The sequence below is a fragment of the Dipodomys spectabilis genome, unplaced genomic scaffold, assembly GCF_019054845.1.
Source record: "Dipodomys spectabilis isolate Male_0828 unplaced genomic scaffold, ASM1905484v1 ptg000197l, whole genome shotgun sequence".
In the NCBI taxonomy this organism is placed as follows: Eukaryota; Metazoa; Chordata; class Mammalia; order Rodentia; family Heteromyidae; genus Dipodomys; species Dipodomys spectabilis.
In genome coordinates, this window is record NW_024870874.1 from 19,797,352 (window position 1) to 19,824,382 (window position 27,031).

Here is a 27,031-nt window from a genome sequence, read left to right on the forward strand (position 1 = left end):
TGACCAGTGAATATCCAAGCATCATCAAAACATTCTGTGGAAGAAAGCTTGTTTGTTTGTTTGTTTTGAACAAATATTTTCCAGCAGTCCCTTGACTGACTCCCTCTCCTATCTTATTAGTCAAAAGTGTATCATGCATTCCCCTGGAGCCAATCACTGCAGTGGACCGGGAAGGCACTTTCTAGATAAGGCAGAAGGTACCTGGGAAGGGCAAAGCATATCTTGGCATCTCAGCAGGAATGTAAGACTTTGACATGGCATCTATTACTTTAATGATTCTTTTGTTGATCACTTCATACCTACAGACTTATTAAAAACAGTGTTATTAAGCCAGGTACCCTTGGCTCATGCCTATAATCCTAGCTACTCAGGAGGCAGAGGTCTGAGGACTGCAGTTCAGAGCCAGCCTGGGCAGGAAAGTCTATGAGACTCTTAGCTCCAATTAACTACCAGAAAACCAGAAGTGGTGCTGTGGCTTAAAGTGGTAGGGTGGGAAAAAGCTTAGAGACAGCACCCAGGCCCTGAGTTCAAGCCCCACAACCAACAACAACAACAACAACAACAAAAGTATTATCTGTGTAATCCTTGTACTCTGCCCTACTACAGACCTAATTCCAAAGAAAAAAGCCTGATCACTGTCTAGTTCTCCTTTTCAAAAATTGTTCCCTTGAGATATAGAAATGTCTAGTCAGAATCCTCAAGAGCTGCAAGATGAAGTTTTTCCTTTGATTAAATAGCTGCATATAATTCATAGATCCTAAAAGGTCCTTGATCTCTTTATGAATAGACTTTACCAATAGATGCTCTAGAGACAGAAGGATTTTCTTTTCTTTTTCTTTTTCTTTTTTTTTGGTCAGTCGTGGGGCTTGACCTCTGGGCTTGCGCCCTGTTCCTGTGCCCTTCAACTCAAGGTGAACACTCTACCTCTTGAGCCCAGTGCCACTTCCAGTTTTCTAGTGGTTTATTGGAGATAAGAGTCTCACGGACTTTCCTGCTGGACTGGCTTTGAACCAAGATCCTCAGATCTCAGTCTCCTGAGTAGCTAGGATTACAGGTGTGAGCCAGGAGCGCCCAGCCAAAATTTTCTTTTTTGTTTCATTTTACAAAGCTATGCTAGGGATGAAACCCAGGACCAGAACTTACCACTCTGATATATCCCCAGCCCAAGACAGGACTCAGTCTCTTGTCAAACTCCCTGTGGGGCACCTTGGTAAAGCACACAGGAACAGTGCATACGTTTGAGTGCCAATTCTACTATTGAATATGAGCTGCATAACCGCCCCACCCTTAGTTTCTTTTAATATTCTTTTTTACCTTCTCACTGAGTGCAGGTGATTTATTTACACTTCCAGGGAGTTATAGGAATAGGATTAAAATTAAACTGCAAATAGACATATGCAATACAAGGAAGAGGTCAACAATTATTCCTTTCTTTGTCTTCCCATTATAACACATGAAAGGATGTCTAGCTCTTGGTTTCCCAGTTTTTTTATCTATCTGATAGTAGGCCAGCATTATTGTAAAGTCAGTCAAATTAGGGGGCAAGGCGGAGGAATTTAACTCTCATTGAAACGTGAATATACCAACGTGAGGAGAGATGAAAAGCAGCAAGGATAAAGACCAAAGGGAGAAGATATCAGTGGTTTCAACTACGTCTGCTCAATCAAAGACGACAAACTGCTTCCCCATCGCCCTGAGCTGGATTCTGCAGGGCGCCATTCGAGGGGTTTCAGTAGAATAGCGTCCTCCCAGAAGGAGGCCAGAGCGACTTCATATCTTCATTGGAACACTTTGAATTATAAAAAGAAATTGAATGATCAAAAAGCATGAGATGAGGGATAAAATATATGATAGAATCGTAATTCAATAATCATTGATTCACTAGCATTTTCCCCCCGTGGAGAGGCACAAAGAAGTTCAAATGTATCATCTCAATTAGTCGCAACACACACGGGTAGAGACCCGTGTCAGCCTTTCCCTTCTTCTCATCCCACCAAGTCGTGAGACAGGAACAGCATTCCTCTAACACTGGCATCCAGGCTTTGCAAGTTTGCCTCCAATATTCTAGACACAGTGTAGAAGTGGCTTGCCCCCACCCCTCCTTGCGCAAGGACTGTCTTGGTCCTGAGATTCCTCTTTCCAGTTTCTACTCTGAAGGTCCTGAGAGCAGTTGCTGCATGTTCAGCGTCTGGAACCCAGTGCCACAGCAGAACCAACCCAGGACTTCCTACAGCTCTGCACAAGTTCTTATGTCCTAGTGATGGCCCAGGAGTTCTTGAGAAAACACAAGTTTTCACTTGTGAGGTCATCATTCGGAGCTGCTGACTGCTGGCCAGTTCAGTTTTTCTCTGACTCAGAATCTAAGGTTGAACAGCTTGTTGAATAACAAGGAGCAGAAATAGCTTGCTTTCTACTGTCTACTTTTGCACAGCCAAGGTGGGCACATGATCCAGGGCTGTTTGGGCCTCCTTTGCCACCCAGTGGGACAGACGTGCCATCTCCTGAGGCAGGACTGAGGGACACCAGCCTTAGTGGTTGTGGAGGGACTGGTATGTCTGGCAGACAGGGCGGCTGTCTGAATGCTTTGGACCATGTGGCATCCACTGCCATATGTGGCATCCACTTTGGACCATGGGCTGGCACTGCTGAACTGTCACACGGCAGATTTAGGGCTTTAACACACAGCTCAAGAGGTGGCAAGTCTGAGAGTTTTTTCCTTGGGAGATCTAGTGGCCACATTAAAAGATGGAAGCATTTAGTGGTTCTAGGACATGTGAAGTACCACTGGATACAAATATTTTCCCCAAGTGCAGTGCTGACAGCTCCAGGTTGGATATGTGCACATCAGCAGAGGTTCAAAAGGGTTGGCCTCCCTAGTCTGCTTTAGATCCCTTCAGCTGTCTTAGAGTGCTGAGGGAAATTATGCGGATAAATCACCAAGAAATCACTTGTAACACATTAATTTTATCTTCTGTTACTGCCTTCGGATTCTACAACCAGTTCCTAATCTCTTTGCCTTTAACTCATTTTCACTCTGTGCTGCTGCTTCTTCCTCTGCCCCCAGCCTCGTGCTCCTCTTCTGTGATCCCTGGCCCCGTGCCCTCCTCTCCCCAGACAATGAGGCTGCCCCAAATCTGCTTCTGTGACCATTGCAGGAACTAGAGGCTCCAGATGACCCCAGGGTCATTCGTTGGAGTCAAGATCTTCCTAGAGCTTGACTGGATTAGACAAGTGTCCTGGGAAATTGAGACGAGTGTCTTGGGAAAGTGTGCTGATACAGATACACAGGTGGCTCTATAACAAATCCCATAACCTCTGTTCTAATTCTGGAGACACTAAGGTTTTTCCCTTCATTTTCCTTGCTGTATAACATGAAAAGATCTACTCTGTGGTACAACTCTCTGTTACCTTGCTTCCTTGTGGTCGGAATAGAAATTCTAACTAATAAAAACTAGAAGTGAGTAAGTGTGACATGAGACCTGAATACCATTAGAGAGATGAACTAGAAGTATATCTGTACGTACATAGGAACAACAACTGGTATTTAGAAAAGATGAGTCTATATGGATAGAGGTATATGTGTGTGTTCATATGTGTATATGCGCAGTGTTTAGTATATAAACTAGTTTAGTATACAAACTTAGAATGCATGATGGAGCTTCAAGGGATCTGTAACCCATGGAGACTATGTAAGAACCTGTGTTTCTGTACATGTGAATGTTTTCTGGCCAGATAGTCCATGATTATGCCCACTTTTCAGGAGGTGCTGGGAAATTCTAAATCCTTTCATTTTGGCCCTCTATATTTGCTTCTAAGCAACAGCAGCATATCAGTAGAACTCCAGAATGATTGATGTAATTATATCAGTTTATGTGTTATAGGCCTTTCTCTTTTTTTCTTTTTTCTTTTTCTTTTTGTCAGTCATGGGGCTTGGGTACTGTCCCTCAGCTCTTCAGCTCAAGGCAAGCGCTCTACCTCTTGAGCCACAGTGCCACTTCTGGTTTTCTGAGTGGCTTATTGGAAATAAGTGTCTCAAGGACTTTCCTGCCCAGGCTGGCTTTGAACTGTGATCCTCAAATCTCAGCCTCTTGAGTAGCTAGGATTATAGGCATGAGCCAAGGGCACCTGGCTGGTGGACCTTTCTCTTAACAAATCAGATGACTATTTGATGTGTGACCCTCCAATACAAATAACCATGTATCTCTGATCGCTCCCAAAACTGAAAGTAAGCTCCATTCAAATCTGCATATGCCACCTCTCCTTGTCATTATGGCACCAGATGTTTTTAGATGTTTCTGTTCCAGTTGATCCTAAATAAGAGGATTTTGCCATTATAATTTCTGTTCCCAAAGGATAACATAAACTCCTATAGTCAGCAGATAGATGTTATCTTTACTTGCTATATATTGAATTGCTGACTCTTTCTTCTTTAGAACATACACTTGTTTCTTTGCTTCTTTAATTTATGTATGAAGCCAAAAGAAAAATCACTTCATATTTTTAATAAAATGGCATAAGGTTTGGATAATTTTTTACTGTAAGCAGTAAAAATGCAAATGTGTGTGGCTTATTTGCAAATGCAGACATTAATAACCGATATTTAAACAGGCCAGATTAGTAATTTTACTGATCTGTTGAAGAGATTTTTGCCCAATAATTTGCACACTCAAAATCAATTTGAATACAACATGCAAATTGAATTTAATTTTTTGATATAAAATTGTAGTTATCAGCTTGAACCCTTAAATTTACTATTTAATATATGCTTTCCAGCTCACTTGGTTAGAATTTCATTGCACCTTATCTATATAAATTTAATTAGGCTTGATATCATCAGTATATTATAGAACTAATTAAAGATTTAGATAAGTGCTGAGGGGGCTTATTGAAAACTCCACAAAGTTCCATTTGGAAAATGAGATATTCTTCCTTCAGTCCATTGTGAAAGAAAGAAAACAGCAAGAGGTATCTCTTGCAGTGTTTCTGAAAAAAAAATTTTTAACTGAATTTAATGGACTTATTTCATTCTTTGAAGAGCTTTATAATTACTCTGTATCTCTGTGCAGTCCAAAAACAGTAACAATCATTATTTAAAAGCTATAAGCTTCTTTTCCCCTCTGCCCCAAGCTGTTGTAGTTCTGCTGCATATGGGAGAATGTGTGAGCACATCATAGGACTGTACCTGCTTGAGACCTTCATGCATGCTGGTATTTGCTGGAAGTCTATCAGTTCTCACAAGTGTAAGACAATGGAAAGATCAAGGAGCACCTGTGAAACATTGAAGAAGCAAAAAAAAAAAAGGAACAGATAAGAAACTCTGGCCCACCCCTGAGTACAGATAAGCAAAACTGAGGTGCCTACGTAGAGATCCCACGTCTGAGCCAGTCATCTTGTAGAAAGTACCTTTGAATTTTTGGTATCTTCATTTCTGCAACAGAATATAAAGCAGATTCCTTTTAAAGATTGTGATTCCAACTAAGTGCTTTGTGTCTTCATTACAAAGCAAAATAAAGCTTTTTATTACAATGAAGCCACTATTACATTCAGCTGAATATACACTGAAATACACATTTCCCAGTGAGCTCAATGCTCTTGTCAAATCCACCACCATCTTTTTTTTTTTTTTTAACATTACAGATCGAACGACACAATGCATGCTAGAAAAACAATGGAACTGTAACAGGACAAATAACAAATGCGGGCTGTCTATAACCAGGCATACTGCCGTTTACTACAGAGGCCCCCAGGAAGCCAAGGAAGCAATAAATTGTCCATAGCCCGTGTGGTGTGATGGAAGGTTACAGGCTTTGGGCTCAGGAGATGCAGATTTGCAGTCCAAGCTCTCCAGCTGATTAGCTGTGTGACCAGGGCCTCATCCCTCCATCTAGCCAAGCCTTCATTCCATTTCCTAGAAAACAGAAATAACATTAATAAGCCTTTTCCTTCCCCAACTCCAACCCTCCTCATTGGTTGGGATGGTTTTTAGCTGTTAACGTATCCTAGCCTAGTAAGATATAAAAACTGGGATGGCTTTTAGCTAGAAACTGAGGTACATCCTTAGTAGCGCCATGATCACTCGTGGCAGAGCAAGGACTGGAATAAACATATCAGAAATGTTCTATAATGTCTGTACTGTCAAATGGAACATAAAAGAACAGATAGGTACTCTTAATGACATCATGGCTATATGTACTGGAAACAGTCAGGATTTTTTTCCCCCAAAGCAACTGGTACTGAAACACATCGTGACAATTTTTCTGTCCAAACAGTTTGTAAACACTTACACACACACACACAACAACCTGAGAAAGCATTTGTAGTAACATTTGAGTCTCTAGCCATTGTTTGTTTCTCCACCACATTTGAAATATGTATCATTAGAAACATGAGAAATGGTTGCCAGTAAAATAGATTCTGAGTCTGCAGTGAGAAAGACACACTCAGCCACCTGTCTTGGGACCTTCAGGGCCCTCCAGACATGGTGTTTCCTGTTTGGGGACTTTGAGATACCACAAAACCTGTTATTTCCTTATAAGACTATAAGGAAATATACGACATCTCCTGGAATGACCTTAGACGCTGACATTCTTTGACTTTAAAACTGAACAAGTATATTGAGTGGTGTCATGATTTGGGGTGAATTTAGAAGAGGCAAGAAGCAGGCTAGAGAAGTCCCACTGACGGCCTGCACAGATAGAGGCTTTCCTTGTTGCTTTCTCTTTTTCCTATACTCCCCAATAAGGCATCTACTGTCCCAACATACTGGTGCTAATTGGAGGCTGAGAATTTAGAATAACCTTGTTAGTAGTGCTCGCCTGATTCTGATCAACAGTGATCTAGTGATGAGGTTGGGAACTTGAAGTTCCATCAGTGTGGGTTGCATCCTGATTCTACTTCTTACCCATGTATAAACTCAGGTTACCCACCCTGTACTAGTGGAAAAGAAGTGACCAGTTTGGTCAAGGAATTACTGTCACCACCTTCTTCCCATTAACTGTTTTCCCACTAATATGAAGGGCAGGAGAATAATGTTTCCTCTGAGCCACAGAAAAGGACACCAGACCCTGTTCATCGACATCCCCCAGGGAATATGGGAAGCCCCTAGAACACTTGGTGGGTTTTTTAAATGATGAATGAATGATTCTGAAGGTAGAAAGGTAGAAGAGATGAGAAAAATCCTTTCTACTCTGTCCTGCCTGCTACATTTGAGAAAAACTACATACATTCAGGCTTTCAGGGCATTTCTACTGCCTTTTGAATAACTTCTCCCTTTCCTATTTTGGATCAGCATGCCTTTCCTTTAAAATGTCTGTCCTTTAAAATTGCATCCCAAGCCAAAATGTCCTCCTCTTTCCCCTCAAGTATAGCCTCAACTGTGACCATGTATAAAGATCGGAAGGCCAGTTGTGCAGAAGAGCAGACAAATCCAAGATGCACTATGTCCCACTGTGAAACCAACAAGTAGCACCATGGTCGCACTTTGAGTCATCTGCCCCTCTGTGACTTCCCCATCCTGTGCCCATAAATGTGTTCTTGCCAGGCACATAGGTTTCCATAGCACTTTTCTATTTCCAGAGGGCAGCCACAAATCCAGCCTCAAAGTGTCTCTTGATTAGTAAAGATTTTTTTGTCTCCCCAAGCTTGATTTTGGTAACTTTGCTCACTACCCACTCTCAGAAGTGTTTGTTGTGTAATTGGGGTGGGGGAATAGAATAAAATAGAACATGGTTGTGTAGTCAGAGTCTGATCCTGAGAAAAAGAGAAAAAACTGCAAAGAATTCAGTCATAGTGCTGTTTTTTAACAGGTGATTATAGGCAGGTAGTTAGCTTGTATAAATCTTAGGTTATAAAGGCAAAGTCACATATACTTGTCAAGAATCTGGTCCATAGTAAGTGTTAAAAGCTAATTATTCTCCTTAATTATGGTCTACTTTGATAATAAATATTAATAAAAATCATTAGTAGATCTCTGACTCAATTATATTTCTGTTACTCTGTAGTTGTACTTACAGAACTGTTCCCAATTCTCACCTAGTTCTCTAGTCAAGATTATGCATTATCAGTTGTCATATATTTTTCTTGCGGATAGTATTTACTGCCAAAGGTGGGGGAAAGGGGGACTCGTTGATCACTTAACCTACCAAAGTCTGCAGCCCTGAGAAATGGCTTCAGCACAGTCCTGGGGCGCTTAGTGAAAATGTCTCCGTATCTGTCAGCTTAGAGAAGCTTTTCCACAATTATCATGGGGAAACTGCAGCAAATGTCCTGAATGATGGATGTGTCTTCCTAACAGTATTGCCTGTGGACCAAACACTTCTGTACTAAGTCAGGGTTCTTGTCTATGAAATTTGCATTTTTATAATAGCTCTATTGAGATAATTTACATACCATAAACATTAACCCCTTTGAAGTGTGCAATTCACTGCCTTATAGTGTAGGCTCAAGGTTGTCAGCTCTTACTTACCACCACCTAATTGTATCCATGGGCCATCCCCCCAATTCCTCTGCCAGCTCTACCCCTGGCAGCCCCTCATGACTCTATATCATGTAAATGGAATTCTGCAAGATATGGTCTTTTACAACTCAGACCTAGTTTGCTCAGCACAACATTGTCAAGGTTCATAAAATCAGAATTTCTTAGTTATACCAGGAGACTGAGTTATAAATACATAGCCAGGTACCCATCTCAATACCTGGTCTGCTATCTACTCTTTTTTTCTTCTTTCCTTTTGGTTAACTTTTGCGTGGGTGATAGGGAAGAGAAAGGTCATGTGTGATTCGTGTTGTTTTTGTGGTGCTGGGGATCAAACCCATGGTCTCTAGTATGTTAGGTAAGTGCTACACTTCCTGCCCTGTGTATATTTCCTGCTGGTGGTGGTGGTTTGTTTGTTGAAGTTTTACCTTTGTTGGAGGTGTTCAGGGAGAGGCAGTTGTTTGTTGAGTTCTTGAGTTCTTGGGTGTGTGTGTGTGTGTGTGTGTGTGTGTGTGTGTGTGTGTGTGTGTGTGTGTGTGTGTGTGTGTGTGTGTGTGTGTGTGTGTGTGTGTGTGTGTGTGTGTGTGTGTGTGTGTGTGTGTGTGTGTGTGTGTGTGTGTTAATACAGGTACCCACTTCTGAACCACATACCCAGTATAAGGTAATGTTTTTATTAAACCATAGCACAGAAAAGATGACACATATCTTAAACACACAAGCTGATTAATTTCTATAAAAGGAACACTTCCTCATAACCATTAAACCTGATAAAAATGATCAAATTACTCCCAGAAACTTCATCCTTGCCCCCCCCTCACATCACCCTAGCCTTTTCAGTTTGGTTTGGTTTTCTTCCTCTGTCTTTGTTTCCCTTTGCTTTCAAGCAAGCCACACTTCCCAAGCCCTGCTGCCTGGTTTTCTGACTAGGAGCAAAACCTTGCCCTGCCCTCCAGCCTCACTTTTCCAGTGTCATTAATGAATACTCAAGAGCCCTCTGGGAAGTACACTTAGCTCTCACTATTCTGAACCAAGTGGCTTCCTGGCCTTTGTGTTTCCTCCTGCTTCTGTCCCCTGCTTTCCCTGCAGGCATCAGCACTGCCTCAGTGCAGGTCATCACAGGAAACAGGTGGGGCGCTAGGAGACACCAACCTCTGTCGTGCATCAGGTAGGAGATTGGTGGCCAATGCTTGGTGGGGGTCAGTGGCAGAGGCCACCTTGCTCTGATGCTGGCGAGTCTCCTGTTACCCATCCACCTTGTCATCGTGTCACTGTTACTCTGATAAAAACAGTCTTCCTTTTCCAGAATGCCATGGACTAGCTCACACTTCACAATTTAAAAAAAAAATCATTTCCAACAGAAATTAAGGTTTCATTTTAAATTCACTCTATGGTCTTTGAAAAACTTTAGTTTTTGTGTGGTCCAGCGCTATAGGTTAGCATTAGCATTTAAATAGAGGCATTAAAGTTGTTTGAAGACCTTCTTCTCATAAGGTTGCCCTTTCTGAGAGGCTTTTTTTTTTTTTTTTCCAAATCAGATACTTTTTTCTTTCTAAAAAAAGAATGCAAATGCTATATAAATGTTTCCCATCAAAGGCACTTTATATATAGACTTAGGAGGGTGGCATTGTTGAGCGGTCTTGCTATTAGTCTTTTGTAGAAAAAACTATTTTTAAAAAATTGCTATTCTTTCCCTCAATGCCTAATTTTTTTTTCCCTGCTGACTCTCAGGATATGTTTTCCTATGGTTAATTATATCCTGCTATATCTTATTTCTCTCTAGATACTCTCCACCACAGTTCTAAACCTAAACTCTATTCTGCTTGTGTGTGTTGTTTTTGTTTTCCTGGCAGTACTAGAGTTTGAACTCAGGGCCTCACACTTTCTAGGGAGGAACTCAACTGTGTGAACCATGTCTCCAGCCTTTTTTTCCCCCTGGTTATTTTTGAGGCAGGATCTCTTCTCTTTTTTTTCCCCTCAGGCTGGCCTAGATAGCACAATTCTCCTAATCTCTGTCTCTAGAGTAGCTAGGATTACAAGTATGAGCTACTGGTACACAGCTTTCTGGAGGGCATTACTTTCTGGAGGGCATTAGCTGGGCTTCAGAAGCTCCTTCACCTCCAGTAGAATCTTAGAGCTTGAGCTTATGGAATCAGAACAACCAGAGTCTAACTCCATTCCATCACCAGAAGTAGGCTGTGGCCTTATCCCTGGCTCTTTATTTCTCCACCAAATTAAGGTTGTCACACCTTTCCTGTATGGCTCTTACAGATTAAATGAGTTATTAGTCTTGCTTCCAACTTATACTCCTGCACATTTCACCACACGCATTGAAGGATGGGGAAAGGCAACTGCAAGGAGGAGGCAGCCTGTTTCCTGTGTTCTGACTGCTAGCCTTCAATGCTTCTACCAGTGTTTATGTTGTCAGGTGCCAGGCCAGTGCCGACTCAGTGAGAGAAGCTGGAGAATAGAGCGGCGATGCGCTGTTCTCTGCTGAGATAATAGCATCCTTCTCTCTCTTAGAATTAGATTTTGTTGAACTCCATGCTTGAGAATTTAGGTTTGTGGGAAAGCTTCCAGAAGACCGATAGGGTCTAATTTAAGAAATTGAGTGATCCAGGGTAAAGTGAGGTTGTCCAACAGTGTGATGCTCTCCTGACTCTCAGCCCTTCATGCTCTGGTTGAAGAACTTTGAAAGCACAGTTGTCATCGTGCATGAGTTCTTTCTAAAAATCCTCTGTCTTCGGCTCCGCCCCCTCCTCCCTCCCCCCCCCCCCCAGCTCCACACACAGCAATGGCTCCCCAAAGCCAGAAATTCAGAAGCTAAAACCATGGGGGGAAAGAAATAGAAAAAGAATGGCAAGGTAGTGCATTTGTGAATTTCTCATGACATGAAACATTTGTCCATTTTTGTTGTGAGATTCATGTTAAAATAACTTTTTTATTAAATCCTAGTAATAATAGTAAATGTTTTAATAACCTAAGCAAAATGAACCATTAGCATCTCCTAAGTCTGCCTACCTTTCAACCCCTTCTATTCACCCATAAAACCACCAAGTCTTCAGAGTGACGTACAGGTCTGGTCTGCTCCGGTCCCAGCTTACCTGCTCTCCTTTTTCCTCCTTGCCCCTCCACACCCACCACGCAGTCCAGGGAGGAACAGGTCCTGCCTAACCCTAGTCTCCCTACTTTCCCACTTCCTGTGCCCCTGCAGGACCTCTCCCTCATGCTTGCCTCATGATAATGTCCAGTAAGCCTTCCCTGAGTACTCTGCGAAGCATACAACACTCTTCTTGATCTCCGAGAATCCCCTCTACACTTCTCCTAGAGCCACTGACACATGAGTGCATGGTCACTTCCACACCAGGCTGCATCACCAGAGAACAAGGACTACACTTTACCCTTCTGTGCTTATGTAGTACATGTGTGTGAGAGATAGCTACAGATATATCTATATATGGTGCATAATTAATGCTTAAATATTTATTGAATGAATAAGCAAAGAAAAAAGGATTATCAGAGACACTATATAAATCTAAGGATAATACTGAGACACCTAAGACACAGCCTGTGTCACCAAGGAGCCTGAAATCTGGGTGAAGATAATAAATATATATGACAGTACATCCATACAATTGGCTATTCTACAGCCATTAAGAAGAATGAGGCAGATCAATATGCACTGAACTGGAACCACCTCCAAGATACATTGTAAAACTGCAAAAGCAAAGTGCAAAACAGCACGTAAACATCATTTATCTTTAAATGTGTGTATATGCGTGTGTTAATAAGTACACACTAGATGTATAAGTCTATTTGCAAGTTGACCCTGAAAACTAGTAACAGTGTTAATGTCTAAGAAAGACACAGAGTGGGTAGCTGGGAGCCCAAAATGGGAGAGAACACTGTGCTTTAGACTTTTTTGCATCTTTTGTTCTGCTTATTTAACAAAAAGTTATATATATATATATTATATGCCAGACCCTATAATCATTTTATAAACATTGACTCATTTAATCATTTTTTTGTCAGTCATGGGGCCTGAACTCTGGGCCTGGGCGCTGTCCCTCAGCTCTTCAGCTCAAGGCTAGCACTCTACCACTTGAACCACAGTGCTATTTCTGGCTTTTTCTGCTTGTGTGGTGCTGAGGAATCGAACCCAGGGCCTCATGCATGCAAGGCAAGCACTCTACCACTGAGCTACTTTCCCAGCCCTCATTTAATCCTTTTAAGAGCACCATGAGCTGTGTACCTCAGTCTCCTCCTGTTATAGATAAGGCAACAGAAGCCCAGGAAAGTTAAGCGACTTTCCTAAGTGCACACAGCTAGTAAGTGAATACATCAGTAATCATTTTTGCTTACCATCAGCTCAAAAATACTCTTAATTTTAAAACAAAAAAATAAGTGTGACTGAATGATGCATGTTCAATAAGTAAGCTCTACTATGAGTGGCAGAGATGGAATGACTCTTCATAGGACTGAGACTTTGTAGGAAGCTGAAAAATCCCAAGTAGCGTGGAAAGGGCAGTGAGTCGTTCAGTTTGGCATGAATGGACAATTAAGCAAGGAGAGAATGGAAGAAAAGGTAAAATAGGAGCCCTATCTTGAAAACAAAAGTTCTTTGGTATTGCAGCTGGGAAACTGGACTTGATGCTATAATAGCACAGTGGAACATACAAGTTTTGTTTTTGTCTTTGTTTTATTGTATTGCACAATAGTGACATGATCCAGTCAGAACCAGAAGTTGGTCTAGGAGTAAGAGAGAGGTCAGTCAAGAGACAACCAGTGTTCAATAAAAGTTAGCTATTATTTTTATGTCTATATAGCACAGTGTTTGTTTGCTTGGAGGCGGGGTATGGTACTGGAGTTTGAGCGCAAGGCTTTACCCTTATCAGGCAGAGCCTGCCTCCAGCCCTTTTTGTGCACGCTATTTTTCTTTCTTACAGAAGGAATACTTGAACTCAGTAGCTGACACTGTTGCTCAAAGGCCAGTGCTCTCCCCCTGAGCGTTGCTTCTAGCCCCTTGTTCAAGCTGTTTTTGAGATAAGGCCTCACTTCCTGCCCGAGTGTTTGCCTAGGCTGCAATCTTCTCCCTGGTGTAGCTAGGATAATAGGCGTGCACTGCTGTATCCAGCTCACTGTTAGGAGGTAGCACGCCAACCTTTCCCTTTCTACTCAGACTGGCTCACACTGAGACCCGCCCAATCTCAGCCTCCCAAGTATCAAGATTATAGGAGTGAGCCATCAGCACCCATCACAAAGGAGAGATTCTATCAGGACATTGCACTTAATCCTTCAGCCTAACCTGTTATATAGTGCTACTTATTTTATAATGTAAATCAGAAAACTGAAGTTCAGACAGGTTGAGAAAAGCCTTAGGTAAAAAGGCTGCCTGAGAAAGAACAGTGGAAGAATATTACAAATTGGACAAAAATTGATCTCTTTCTTAATAGATCTCTTTCCAGTGTCTTCTTTTCCATTGGACAATCGGTCATTTTTAATATGTCACCTCTCCCTGGACATCCCCCTATGCATTTTACACAGATTATATAATATGTATATGTATATACATGTATGTATGTATGTATTTATATATAACATTTATAGTATGTATACAGATATAGTATGTATATATATGTACATATGTGTGTATATATATGTATTACATATATATATGCATTTTATATATATATAGAGAGAGAGAGAGTCAGTCATGGGGCTTGAACAACTCAGGGCCTTGCCACTGTCCCTGAACTTTTCCACACAAGGCTAGCACTCTACCACTTTGAACCACACACAGCACCACTTCATGTTTTCTAGTGGTTAATTGGAGTTAAGAGTCTCATGGACGTTCCTACCTGGGCTGGCTTTGAACTATGATCCTCAGATCTCAGCCTCCTGAGCAGCTAGGATTACAGGTGTGAGCCACCAGAGCCCAATCAGATCATATATTTTATTTCTAGTTCTTCCCTCCCTGTGTCAGAAAAATGACAGATCACTTTTTACATTGCCCTTGATCACCTGAGGATGTTTTAGACTGTGACTCTCACATCCACTTCTTCCTTTTCATTTATTCAACACTCACTAGTTATCTTCTTCACAAGTTGACAGAGAACAACAAATAATAAGAATCCCACCCTGTTAGAGGCCTGTATTTTACTAGGAAACACATCTATTTAAGTTATTCCTATATATCCTTACTCTGGTTAGCCCTGTCTTAATCATTTAAAATTTGTGACAATCCCATATGGCCATTTCTCCTTCTCAGATGAAGAAAATGAGTCAGAGAGATTGAGAGATTGCCAGCACTGGTGGCTCACACCTGTAATCCTATTACTCAGGAGGCTGAGATCTGAGAATCACAATTCAAAGCCAGCCCAAGCAAGAACGTCCATGTTATCTCCAGTTAACCACCACAAAACCAGAAGTGGTGCTGTGGCTCAAATGTTAAGAGTGTGCTTGCCTTGAGCTGAAAAGCTCAGGGACAGCACCGAGGTTCAGAGTTCAAGATCCACGACTGAAAAAAAAAAAAGAGATTAATAGATTGACCAAAGTTATACAAATAATAGGAAGCAGAACTGAGTTTCAAACCCAGGCCACTAGAAGTCTAACTCTATGATCTGAAGTAGTATACTATACCAAGTATCTTCATGTTATATACACACATATTTAAAATATGTTAAACTAATAACTTTTGGCCAGGCACTGGTGACTTCAATCTGTGATCCTACCTAGTCAGGAGGTTGAGATCTGAGGATCAAGATTCAAAGCCAGCCCAGGTAAACAAATCTGAGAGACTCTTATCTCCAACTAATCAACATAAAGCCAGAAGTGAAGGTATAGCTTAATTAGTAGAAAAACCAGCCTTAAGTGAAGAAGCTAAGCAACAGCGTCCTGGTCTTGAGATCATGCACCCATACTGGCACGCGCGTGCGCGCACACACACACACGCACACGCACACACACACACATACATTTTTTTTTGGAGATACATAACTTTCTAGGTAGAAATGAATATTTAAAAGTGAATAAAGTGACAGTTGGATAGGGGTTTGGCAGGTATTGATACGCTGACAGTTGAATTAAAAAAAATCAACTGAATCTCTTCTATTCTTTTTTCCCCAACTCTCTGTTCTTTTCATCCTATCTGATGTTCTTTTTTGATTGTCTTTACTTTGGCTTCTGGTAGAAAGCCAGAAAGAACTCTGAAGTACAACAAAGACAGGGCTCACCATGGCTGGTGCTCTACCCCATCGGCTGTCAAACCCTATCGTCCGAAGGCTCCTCCCAGATGCCAAATGCAGGCCATAATAATTGTTCAGACACACTCGGATGGGTTTTTCAAAGATGAATCTCCTCTGGTTATTGCTTCCCATAATTCTACATTCTCCAGGGTCCCTTTGTTGCTCTTTGTAGTCCTGTCCCAAGTACTCACATTTGCCTTCTCTACCACGTTCTGTATATCTTCCTGCACACTAATTAAGGTATTAAGTGAGATCAGTTATAAAGCCAGGGTCCTTAGCATTCACTGAATGTTTTCTCTTCTGAATCTGTTGATTTACCTTTATTATTACCCTTTGTTTGGTTTTCAGCCCGTGTCCTATTGGGAATAGCCATTCGGAATAAATTCACTTTGCTAGTTACATTTTTTAGAAGCACTATATCAAATGGTTTGCTGACATCCAAATATGTATCAGCCACAATGGTCTTTTTCATCCACCAAACTCACATTGCTCCCACAGCTATCCATCACATTTGTCAGACTCTTTGGATCTTTAATTAAACCCTGCTGGATACTGTACATATTTCCATTAGCTCCTTCCTATTTGCACCGTTAGTTTTCTAATTGACATCCATTCTGAGTCACAAGTCCTAGAATCTCAGGTGGCCCATTTTGAAGCTTTGGTTTATTTAGGTTTTCTCTCTTTCATAAATAACCTAATGGTTTAGTTAATACATCCTCAAGCGTTTGCTGTTGGGACCTGCTGATTTACATATGCTCTCACATGTTCCAAATAATCCACTGCTTTTGTTGTTGTTGTTTTTGTTGTTGTTTTACCATTTTCTTCCATGGCCCTTCAGGACAAAGAGATGTAGTCTATTGTCTTAGCAGAGTAGAGGCACTGAGCAATAGAATGATTTTGAGAAGTATGCTGGAGTCACCAAATAGGACCTAAAAGCAAGTCAAAATTTGAGGAACTTGAGCAACTGATAGCTCCCTAGCAGCCTGATGATTATAATGGGGGTCCCTGTCTAACATAATTGTGACCTGCTAGACTTCATCCATCACCTTAGGCCTGTTTCCCATGATGTATTGCAAATAACTTCCCCAAAAAGCCATGTCATCCACACCTATTGCTACTGACCTTCCTTCTCAAACATGGCCAGATAGGCAGGCTCCCCATATTGTAAGTGCAAAAGCCAATAGAAGAGTATTTGCCTAGCACATACAAGACCCTGTGTTCAACCCGCAGCACCGGAATGAATAAATGAATGAATGAATGAAACCTAAACCCATTCACATCTCTATTCCATCATTAATGCATACCAATACTTGGAGCCATGCCTGGGTTTCTTTCCCTTGCCTCAGGCCCTCCATCTGGTCCACCCTATCCCAAGTACCAAGAAATGGGAAGCAGAATGGACAGGCAGATTGAGTGTAAGCCCTGACTCTGCTTTACTTTGCATTAAAACATTTATCTCCTGCCTTAAATACCTTTGGTCTGGACCTGGCCTGGATATTTTTAAGAGTTAATGAAAGAAACTTCTTAAAGCCATGACTGTGCCTTTCTATGTGATGTTATCACTTAATGCTGTAGGTTTTGAACATGAATATTAATAATGTTAGGTTTCCCTCGAATAAACATTTTGCATTATTTAGTGAAAAGTTAGTCATTCCATCTTGTTACTTAAAACTAAAAAGGCCATGGGTCTCTGAATTGTTTTTATTCAACAGCTGTTTCCCATATTTCTAATCTAGGATAATAGATGATATACAGTAGAGGAGTTTCATGCTAATTGGTAAGCAATACGTAGCTTTGTGGCCAGCAAAGGGCATGATACGATGCCCTTTTTACCTACCTGTGATATTAGATAAATTATTTTTAAAAATTGAAAAGACTCTCTAAAGTGATCCACTGTATTTTTAAATTGAAAAGGCTAAACTGATATTCAGCACAGGATAACTCTCCTTAACCCAAGCTCACCTTTTGATACTCAAAAGAGCATTTACAGAAACATGAGACAAACACAATTATGAAAGTAAGATGAAGGACCTAAATAAAAAATCACAGAACAAGAGGCTAATTCTATTCACTCTTTCATATTTCATTATTTGATAACATCAGAAGATGAATCCATCAGAATTGCTTTGGCAAGTGCAAACAGAAATGGACCTGATCAATATTTATTAAAACCTTCAAAATGGAAGAAGGAGCTGGGCAGACTTCGTAATGGACTGAATAATTATTCACACAAATGAGCTTTGACCGAAAGCAGTGCCAGACCAAAGAGACACAGTTTTAATTGTACCAGATTTAAAATGCAGATTTTCCTCAAGCCCCACCGTAGAAAGCTGAATTAATGTAGCAGGGAGTTACATATGATGTAGCAGGGAGTTACATAGGAATCCTTACATTGTCGATGTGGAACTTTTCAACCATAGATATTCATAAACTTAGAACATATTCCAAAGGTGGAGAGAGAACGGTTTGGAGCTAAGGAAATGCAACGCATTTTTTTCTCCATCATAATGTCTAACAGAGGCCAGGAGTGCGTCATCTCAACAGTGATGCGGACAGCTCCTCTCAGAGGAATTCCTTTGTTTTGAGCAACTGTGTTTTCTGAAGAGAAATAAAGCCAGACTCTAGACTGCTGCTGACTATCAAAAATGTTACGACGTGTTCCTGAGAGGGATGAAGACAGCTGACTTCAACTCTTGAAGTTTTCCCAGGAGAGATCCCCCAAACTGCCGAAGCCCACCTGCTGAAGCAAGGTGTGGCCATCAGAACTGGGCTGCTAGGTAGCTGTTCTTCCCCCCTCCCCCCTCTCCCCTCCCTCCCATCACTGGTGAACCAGCCCACCTGGCAGGCAAGGCCTTTGGCCCTGAGTATGGTAACTGCCATTTCATTGTAGTGTCATTGATATGGGGGGGGAAATCATCTTAGATAAAGGAAGTGTAGGTAGATGACCAAAGAAGTCTGAGAAAGCCCTAAAGCCACAGACTCCCAAGCACTTTCTTCTACCTCTAAAATGATTGCTGCTACCACCAGCTAAAGGAACATCGGCAAGGCGGGTTGGTTTTTATTTTGTTTTATATTGTTGATGTTGTTGACAATACAAAACTATCCCAATGGAGAATAGGTCTCTATTTCTACCTTTTACTGTCTGAAAATTATTTAGCATTTCTCTTGCTTAGTGTTCTGATTCATGAAATGGAAGTAACTTCAGCTCATTTTAAATTAGAATTTTCAATCATGACTGTAATAAGCTCTAACCTCTTTCAAGGGAAGACAAAGAAGAACAGTTACATTGTATTTTTAAACAAACTAATTTAGTCTTCTGACTAAAGCAGGATTGTCATCCGTCTTATTATTGGTCTGCAGAGTGCATCAGAGCTACCATTACACTTGCTCAGTGTCTCCAGACCAGTCATTGATGCATCTGCCCACCCTTGCTCCAGGAGCATCAGCATCCACTGGTTCTGATGCAAACCCAAGATGTTGAAGGACCAAGCAGAGGTGCTGGAAAATTTGGAAAATCTTAAAATGCCACCAGGCATTAAATAGAGCTGAGTGTTTGTCCAAATTCATGTAGCAAGTGAAGGCTATATGTATGAATGATACAACCAGAACCAGAGTTTAGTTTATCACTAGAGTATTTACAACTCTAAATCTCTCTACTAGCACCACCCCTCAGTTAAGTCTGAGATGATTTAGTGTATGGATCATTCAACTCCTTGTTCTTCTTTCTTTACGTTTCCTTGTCTATTACCATGTGAAGCGGCAGAGAAAACAGGAGGCAAACATTTTGCCTATAATCTAGTTGCCTTTTTTTGTACTGTTTGTTTTGTTTTGCAACTAGTTATTGTGTTTTTTTTTTCCAGGAAGAAGGGTGATACTGGGATTTGAACTCAGGGCCTCAAGTTTGCTAGGCAGGTGCTCTACTGCTGATCCATGCCTTCAGCCCTTTTTGCACTGGCTAGCTCAGGGTCTCAGTTCCTGCATGGGCACGTACTTGGACAGCAATCCTCCTATTTTTTTATGACTTGCTGCAGCTGGATTTGCCACCACACCAGAATGCTTTCCATTAGACGGAAATTCCTGTACTTTTCAGGTTCACCCAAAACCTGCCAGTAGGCCACACCTCCAGTTCCCGCCATCTTCCAGAACTGCCGCCCTGGGGACCAAGCTGAACGCATAGACCTTTGGAGGGACACCCAGAGCATATCTAAACCATAGCAGGGTACAGGAAAACAAATGAATTTCATGGGAAAAATTGAATCCATTTCCAGGACATCTCATTATGTATATGCAGATGTTCTAAATGTAAAAATTCCTGAACCAAAACATTTCTGGTCTCAGCCACTCCAAATTAAACAGTTAAGTGGTGGTGGCTCATGCCTGAAATCCTAGCTACTCATGAAGCAGAGATCTGAAGGTTGTGGTTCAAAGCTAAACCAGATAGAAAGAACTGTAAGACTCTTATCTCCTAGTAACCACCAAAAAGTCAGTAGAGAATATGATAAAGCACCAGCCTTAAGCAAAAATGCCAAGCATTTTTGTAAGGCCCTGAGTTCAAGGCCCAGTACTAGCACACAAACACATACATACTATACACACACACATTATATACACACACACCATACACACAAAATTCAGGGAAAAATCATCTGTACTAAGCATGTACAGACTTTTGTCATCATTCCCAAACAAGATACTATAAATTCTTTAAATCTATTTATATGATATTAGGTATTATAAATAATCTAGGCATGGTTAAAATCTATGGGAGGACTGTGAAGTTTTTATGATAATACTATGACATACCTAGGATCTTGGAACCAATCTCCCATAGATATCAAAGGAAAGATGGCTGTTTTGAAATGTGGTTTCCATTCAAGGATTTAGGATTCTGAATCCCACCAAGTAAAAGGAGATGACAAGGCTTTGTCCAGGGCATTTGCTCCAGGGGGTGAGTCAAAGCCTTGCTATCACCCCAAATCCAATCCTCATAACAGGCCTAGAGGTACAGGAAGGAGAGTTGCTGTGAATAGAAGAAACATGGTTTGAATGGAGCTTTCTTCTCTCAGTTTCAAAAAAGGAAGGAAGGAAAGAAGGAAGGAAGGGAGAAAGGAAGAAAGGAAGGAGGGAGGGAGGGAGGGAGACTATTTACTAAACTTTCAGAGATGTAGTGGTAACTTTTATACTGAGTATGCCAAAGTGGAGATTGAACTAGGGATGAGAGACTAAAATTTTCCAAGTTTTTTGCCTAGGAAAATGTATGAAAAACTCTTCAGGAGCGATCAGGAAAAGCACTAAAACTCAAGAATATAAAGGAACCAACAATCTGTTTATACATATATATATATATATATATATATATATATATATGCATAACTACATTTGATTGAAAATCTAAAGGCAGCATGACAGCTCTGCCAAATGTCCTAAACAAGATATTTATCTTTTGACTAATTCTTTATTTAGACACGTATAGGGGAGGGGCAGAAGAACTGTAAGAAAATATGCCCCCGAAGTATGTCCTCATGGTGGGAGTTACATGGTTAATCTTTTTTTAATAATCTTATTGTGTAGACCATTCTATATTTACATGTTTTAATTTTCCAATCAGATAAAATAAACTTTATATTGTAAGACTTTAGTAAATGTTCCCACTTCCAGAAATCCCCTTCATATCCTTACTGATACAAATGTTTCCAGGCAGAATCCATAGGGGAGAAAGACTTGCAGTGTATTGCCTTTGAAACAGAGGAAGGGGCTGGAGGTACAGGGCAGTAGTCAGACACTTGCCTTGTATGTGTGAGACACTCAAACTAATGAAAAAGTGGTCTCTATGAGGAAGATAAAAGAAAATGATCTCTGTAGTTCAGAACAAGGGCTCAATGTTGTCATGCTAGATTGACCTCTTCTCTTATCGCTCCGCCTCTTGCCTTCTGTATCCATAACACTGTGAGAAGGACTACCCAAAGATACACAGCAAAGGGTAAGAGAAGGCACTTGCCACTGGAGGGCACATACTTTCTCGGAATGTTCCATCCACCAGAGGGATGTGAAACTCCTTGATCTTTACAATGGGATAGTTGGTCCACATCTTGCAATTGGCCCCTGACTTCTTTGCATGGTGAAGAGACTTACTCTATAAGTTTTGAGCTGACAATGTCTAAATAAAACATATATTCCCAGATTCTGCCCAGGCAGTACTGTGCCATCGAGTGTAAATCCTGGTAGCTTTGAAATCCGTGGCTGCTATGTAAATGCCTGATGATAAAGACCAAGATTTTATTTTCCTGGGGCCTCGATAAGTACTGATCAATTATTTATCCCTGTTGAGTTACATAATTTTATTGTAGTCTATCAGTATTTATCATGGCTGCTCATTCTAATTGCATAGTTTGGGGCATTTTCATACTTTCTCTTTAGAGCTCTTGTAGTACCCTTTACCCACTTCCATGTCTAAATGTTGCTATGCCGATTTATTAGTTGTTGCTACTGGGTATCTTTCTGAAAGATAAATGAATTTCATTCTGTCTTTAAATATTTATGCTTTTTTATGATCTAATATATCATCATGGTTATAGGGGATTTTTCCCCTAACTGTAGAAAATACACCATCAGTTACCTGTCAATTTTGTTTAATAACTCAGCTTTGCAATTCTAGCTCAGTGTTTATCTGAAGCTCTTGAGAATTCTTTTAGCCTCCCAGTTCACTTCAGAGTGTCACTCTGGGATTTAGAAAGGTCTCCGTTACACAGGAGCTCTCGAAACATGAAGAACTTACGTGGCATATCCTTTGTCACTTCTCACACTGTAAGACCCAGGACAAGAAACCCAGGCATCTTTGGCTTGTTGTTTGCTCTGAGTGTAGAGCAGCAGCCTCTGTAGAAAACCAGCCAGTATCCCTGGAAACAATTCATCAGGCTTTTCAAATAAAATCCAATTTCATCTGGTCCGATGGGCTCAATGTTACGTCTTAACATAAATGATGCAAATATCGATATCTGCTGCAAAGAACCCCAATTCTTTTGGTTTAATCTCCGTGAAAAACATCATAAACCACATACGGCTTCTATAGCCATCCATGCTTTTAGGACCCAGTTTAGAAGAGATGCAGACAGACTCTGGCTCATACCCAGAAGCTGGCTAGGAACCTTTGTCAAGCACAGTGTCTGCGGATGGGAGCTTGGAACTCTGCCCCTTTCATAAGCTCCCTAGATAATTTCTAGCAAAACATTCTCATGTTTGAGGAACTAGTGTGCTGCAGCTTTTAAAGCCTTTCTAGCTTTGAAAGAATCATAAGACCCAAATTATTATTCCATTTAATAAATCTGGATTCATACATGTATTCTTCTTGAGCACTTTTTAAAATGTATATTGTTAGAAAATTCTCTAAACAGATAGCTTTCTCCCACCTGTGCTTCTAAGGGAAACAAGTAAATGATATGTCATTTCTCAAAAGAAGGACCTATGTCAGGGAGAAAGCCATGGTGGGCCAGGTAATTCAGAGTCATAAATAAGTCATGGGACATGGCTGGGAAGGTGGCTTAGTGGTAGAGTGCTTGCCTTGCATGCATGAGGCCCTGGGTTCAATTCCTCAGCACCACATAAGCAGAAAAAGCCAGAAGTGGGTGTTGTGGTTCAAGTGGTAGAGCACTAGCCTTGAGCTGAAGAGCTGAGGGACAGCGCCCAGGCCCAGAGTTCAGGCCCTACAACTGGGGGGGGGAAAAAGTCATAGGACAAATGGGATGCATATTCCTTTAAATTACAACAGATGCATGCAGGGGTGGGGGTGTCTTGCGAAGCTCATGGGTTGTATGCAAAATGTGCAGTTTCTAATGGTTTCCTAGCTACAGCTGATCCTGGGCTCCCATATCCCTAGAGGGGCTTCACTCTTCTCTACCACAAATACTTCTGCCTGCATCCAAGGGTGCTCTTGATGGGTGGTGCCTAAACATCTGGCTCCATGAGGTTACAGTGAATAATCATTTGAAGCCACTGCAGAAAATGAGCACTAAGAGGACCTTTTACCTGGTGACATTGAAGAACTTGCTCTCAGGAGACTCTTACGAAGTTGTCCATCTAAAATGAACCCTTTTGTTCTTTCCACTGTGTAGGGAACATTCACAAGACTGTCATTTCACGTTTATTAGTATGTTAATTAAGGAAGCATGGCTAGCAGAAGAGAAGAACCCAGAGCCTGGGTTGAGCTTCTCCTCATTGGTAATATGGAAGCATATGTCTGTTACAGTCATTCCTCTCCACTGAAGCCAATGCCCTTAGTCAAATGGCTTTCCAGTTCCCATTTTTGCTAGAATTATAATGACCCCTCTGAGACTATTCTGCATTCTGAAGTCACGTTTATCTTCCAGAAGCATGACTTTCAGACAGTAGCCTGTGTGTGGGAGGGAGGTCCCCGCAATTGCGTAGGCCTGAAGTCCTAGTCTGATGATCTCACATAACCCCCCTGCTTTATCTCCTGTTTCCAGGACTCCATTACCCTACTCCACTCTCATCAGGTCAGTTTCCACCGCCTTTTCTCACATTCTTCCTTCCATGTAGCATTTCTCCCCCAGAAGCTCAAACTGACAGAAGCCTGTCCCACGTGAAGGCCCGCATCCTCCTCTCTACAGGCAGGATCTCTCCTTCCTGTGCTGTGAATTCACAGCATGCACACCTCACTCACAAACATGTTGAACGTTCTTCTTGCCAGTTCTCGGTGTCTTTGAAGACACACTTTTGAACTGAATTCATGTCCTGGCATCTTCACTCACCGTCTTGGTGACATGGGCTGAGTCCCCTAACTTCTCATGGCCATGCATTTCTGAGAAATACTGAGAAAAATGAGGGTGTCCTTTGTCAACAACAATGTCGTCCTAATTTCTCTGCTTTTCTTTACTTTTCCTCCTTGTTTTGGAGCTGCTTAGGAAAGGCAGAGTGTCTTACCTATCATTGTATTCTAATGCTTTCATGACAATACTATTAGCATATTAGTGTTCTATTTCTATACAGTTCATCTTCATGAAGACCAACAGAGGTAAACACTAATATTATCCATTTCATAGAATAAAAAGACAAATATTAGCCAAGTGCCAGTGCCTTATGCCTGTAATCCTAGCTACTTAGGAAGCTGAGATCTGAGGATCCCAGTTCAAAGCCAACATGGGCAGGAAAAAACCGTGAGACTCCTATCTCCAATAAACTACTAGAAAACCGGAAGTGGCACTGTAGCTCAAGTGGTAGAGTGCTCTCCTTGAGCTCAAGAGCTGAGGGACAGCACCCAGGCCCAGAGTTCAAGCCCCATGACCAACAACAAAAAAAAAAAGACAAATATTTCACAAAGTTTCCATAATTAAAAAAGACATATATTCCAGTGTAGGTACAAGCATTGAAAGCTGCTTATAGCTTGCCCTTGGAAGCATTGTGCTAGGCTTGTCAGTGTTAAGTCAACTTGTTTGATTTTTGCTTTTTAAATACCTTTTGAAAGCCTGATTTTAGGATAGGTAGATTCAGATGTGTTCTAGAATGCAAATGTTCCTGTTTTTTGTAGATTATCCATTGTTTTTGAGTAATGCCCAATGGATGTGACAAAACCTTTATTGTCTCACCATAGAGCCTTGATGATCAATAGGGGCAAAGCAGATATTGTTAAGCTTTTTGCAAACCTAAAAAATACAAAATAAGGCAACCAAGATTAATTTTTTAAAAAGATGAGTGAATGAATGAATGAGTGAATGAATGAATGAGCGAATGAGGGGGACAAAACCTGCCTTCCAGGAGATCAGTACCTATTTATGGAATAAGTAAACAAACTCACCTTGGATGACACACTCACAGGCAGTACATTCTTCCACAGTGAGCCACCAGGCTGACGGAGAAACTCTGAGCAGGTTCTGTCTTGCTTCTCCAGGCAGTACTACGAGATGCTGTACAACACAGCTGATGAGCTCCTGAATCTGGTGGTGGACCAGGGCGTGAAGTACACGGAGCTGGAGTACATCCATGCCTTGACCCTGCTGCACCGCAGCCAGACCGGGGTGGGAGACCAGACCATCCAAAACACCAGGCTGCAGCGGTTGAAGGAGATCATCTGTGAGCAGGCCGCCATCAAGCAAGCCACCAAGGACAAGAAAATAACCACTGTCTAATGGAGTGGGCTGTGGGGAGGGTGGGAGGGGGGGGGGGGAGGGAGGCTGCAGGGGCATTGTTTTTATTCTGTCAGTTAGAAGCTAGACATATTTCTTTCTCTACTGTGTTATTTTATTTGTTATAAATCTGAACTGGCTAAGTTTCCTCTGTGATGCTTTAGTGGAAAGATGGTGTTGGAATTATGTTCTCTTTAGTTATTCTTATGACCATACAAGGAAAAGTATAATGCAGATTTTGATGGAACAACTACTTTAGGGCAGTGTTTTCCCCAGGGGCTAGGGTGGGACAAGGGAAGAGAGTGGCAAAATATGGGAGACTAGCCGGGGCGCCAGTGGCTAACAAGTGTAATCCTAGCTACTCAGGAGGCTGAGATCTGAGGATCACTGTTCAAAGCCAGCCCAGGCAGAAAGTCTGTGAGACTCTTATCTCCAATAAACCACTCAGAAAACTGGAAGTGGTGCAGTGGCTCAAGTGGTAGAGTGCTAGCCTTGAGCTGAAGAGCTCATGGACAGTGTTCAGGCCCAGAGTTCAAGCCCCAGACCAACAAAAATAAGTAAATAAATAAATAAAAATATGGGAGACTTAGGGGAAAAAAAAGGGTTGCATGAATTACTAATTCATATTCTGATTATTGCCTAACAAATATAAAATTCCAGCCTGGAAAGCCAACTGCAACCCAAGTTTTAGTCCTGTCCTCAAACCATCCAGTAGAGTTCCACCCCAGAAACAATAGAATTTTTACACCCCTTGTTTTGCCAGATTAGAAGGCAATGAAATATAAGGACACATGCGTTGCTTTCTGTCTCTATTGCCAAATTCAAATAAACTGCTTCTCAGTTTATTGCCAAATTCAAATAAACAGCTTCTCAGTTGGCCATGCCTTTCAGCAGATTTCCCTACCAGAACAGTGACCCTCTTCTTGATCCCCATCCCATATGCTGTAGCTTCAGCCCCAGACTGTTCGTTGGTTGGCGGCCATTTTGTTTTATTTCTTGTGCTATCTAAACCAAGAGCAATAAGGTTAGGAACAACAGTGGAAGCATGGAAGGTAATTCAATCCTCTGCTTGCTTTAGGCATCTCATTTCCAAGAGTAAATAATGGCTGGAAAACTCCCTGTCTCACTTGAAACTTTATTTGGTGGTAAACGATTCTGCTTACTCTCTCGAGCACCTTTGT

The 27,031-nt window shown here is 41.4% G+C and overlaps 1 protein-coding gene across 1 annotated transcript in view; it reads left to right on the forward strand.

Moving 5' to 3' along the window:
- The window catches only part of Exoc4 (exocyst complex component 4), a 691,851-nt gene extending 665,957 nt beyond the window's left edge, over window positions 1-25,894 (forward strand). Inside the window, exon 18 of the mRNA XM_042695949.1 lies at window positions 25,616-25,894. Within this exon, the coding sequence (XP_042551883.1) occupies window positions 25,616-25,853 (238 nt within the window). The 3' untranslated portion in view covers window positions 25,854-25,894. The remainder of the gene's footprint in view (window positions 1-25,615) is intronic.
- The last annotated feature ends 1,137 nt before the right edge of the window (window positions 25,895-27,031 follow it).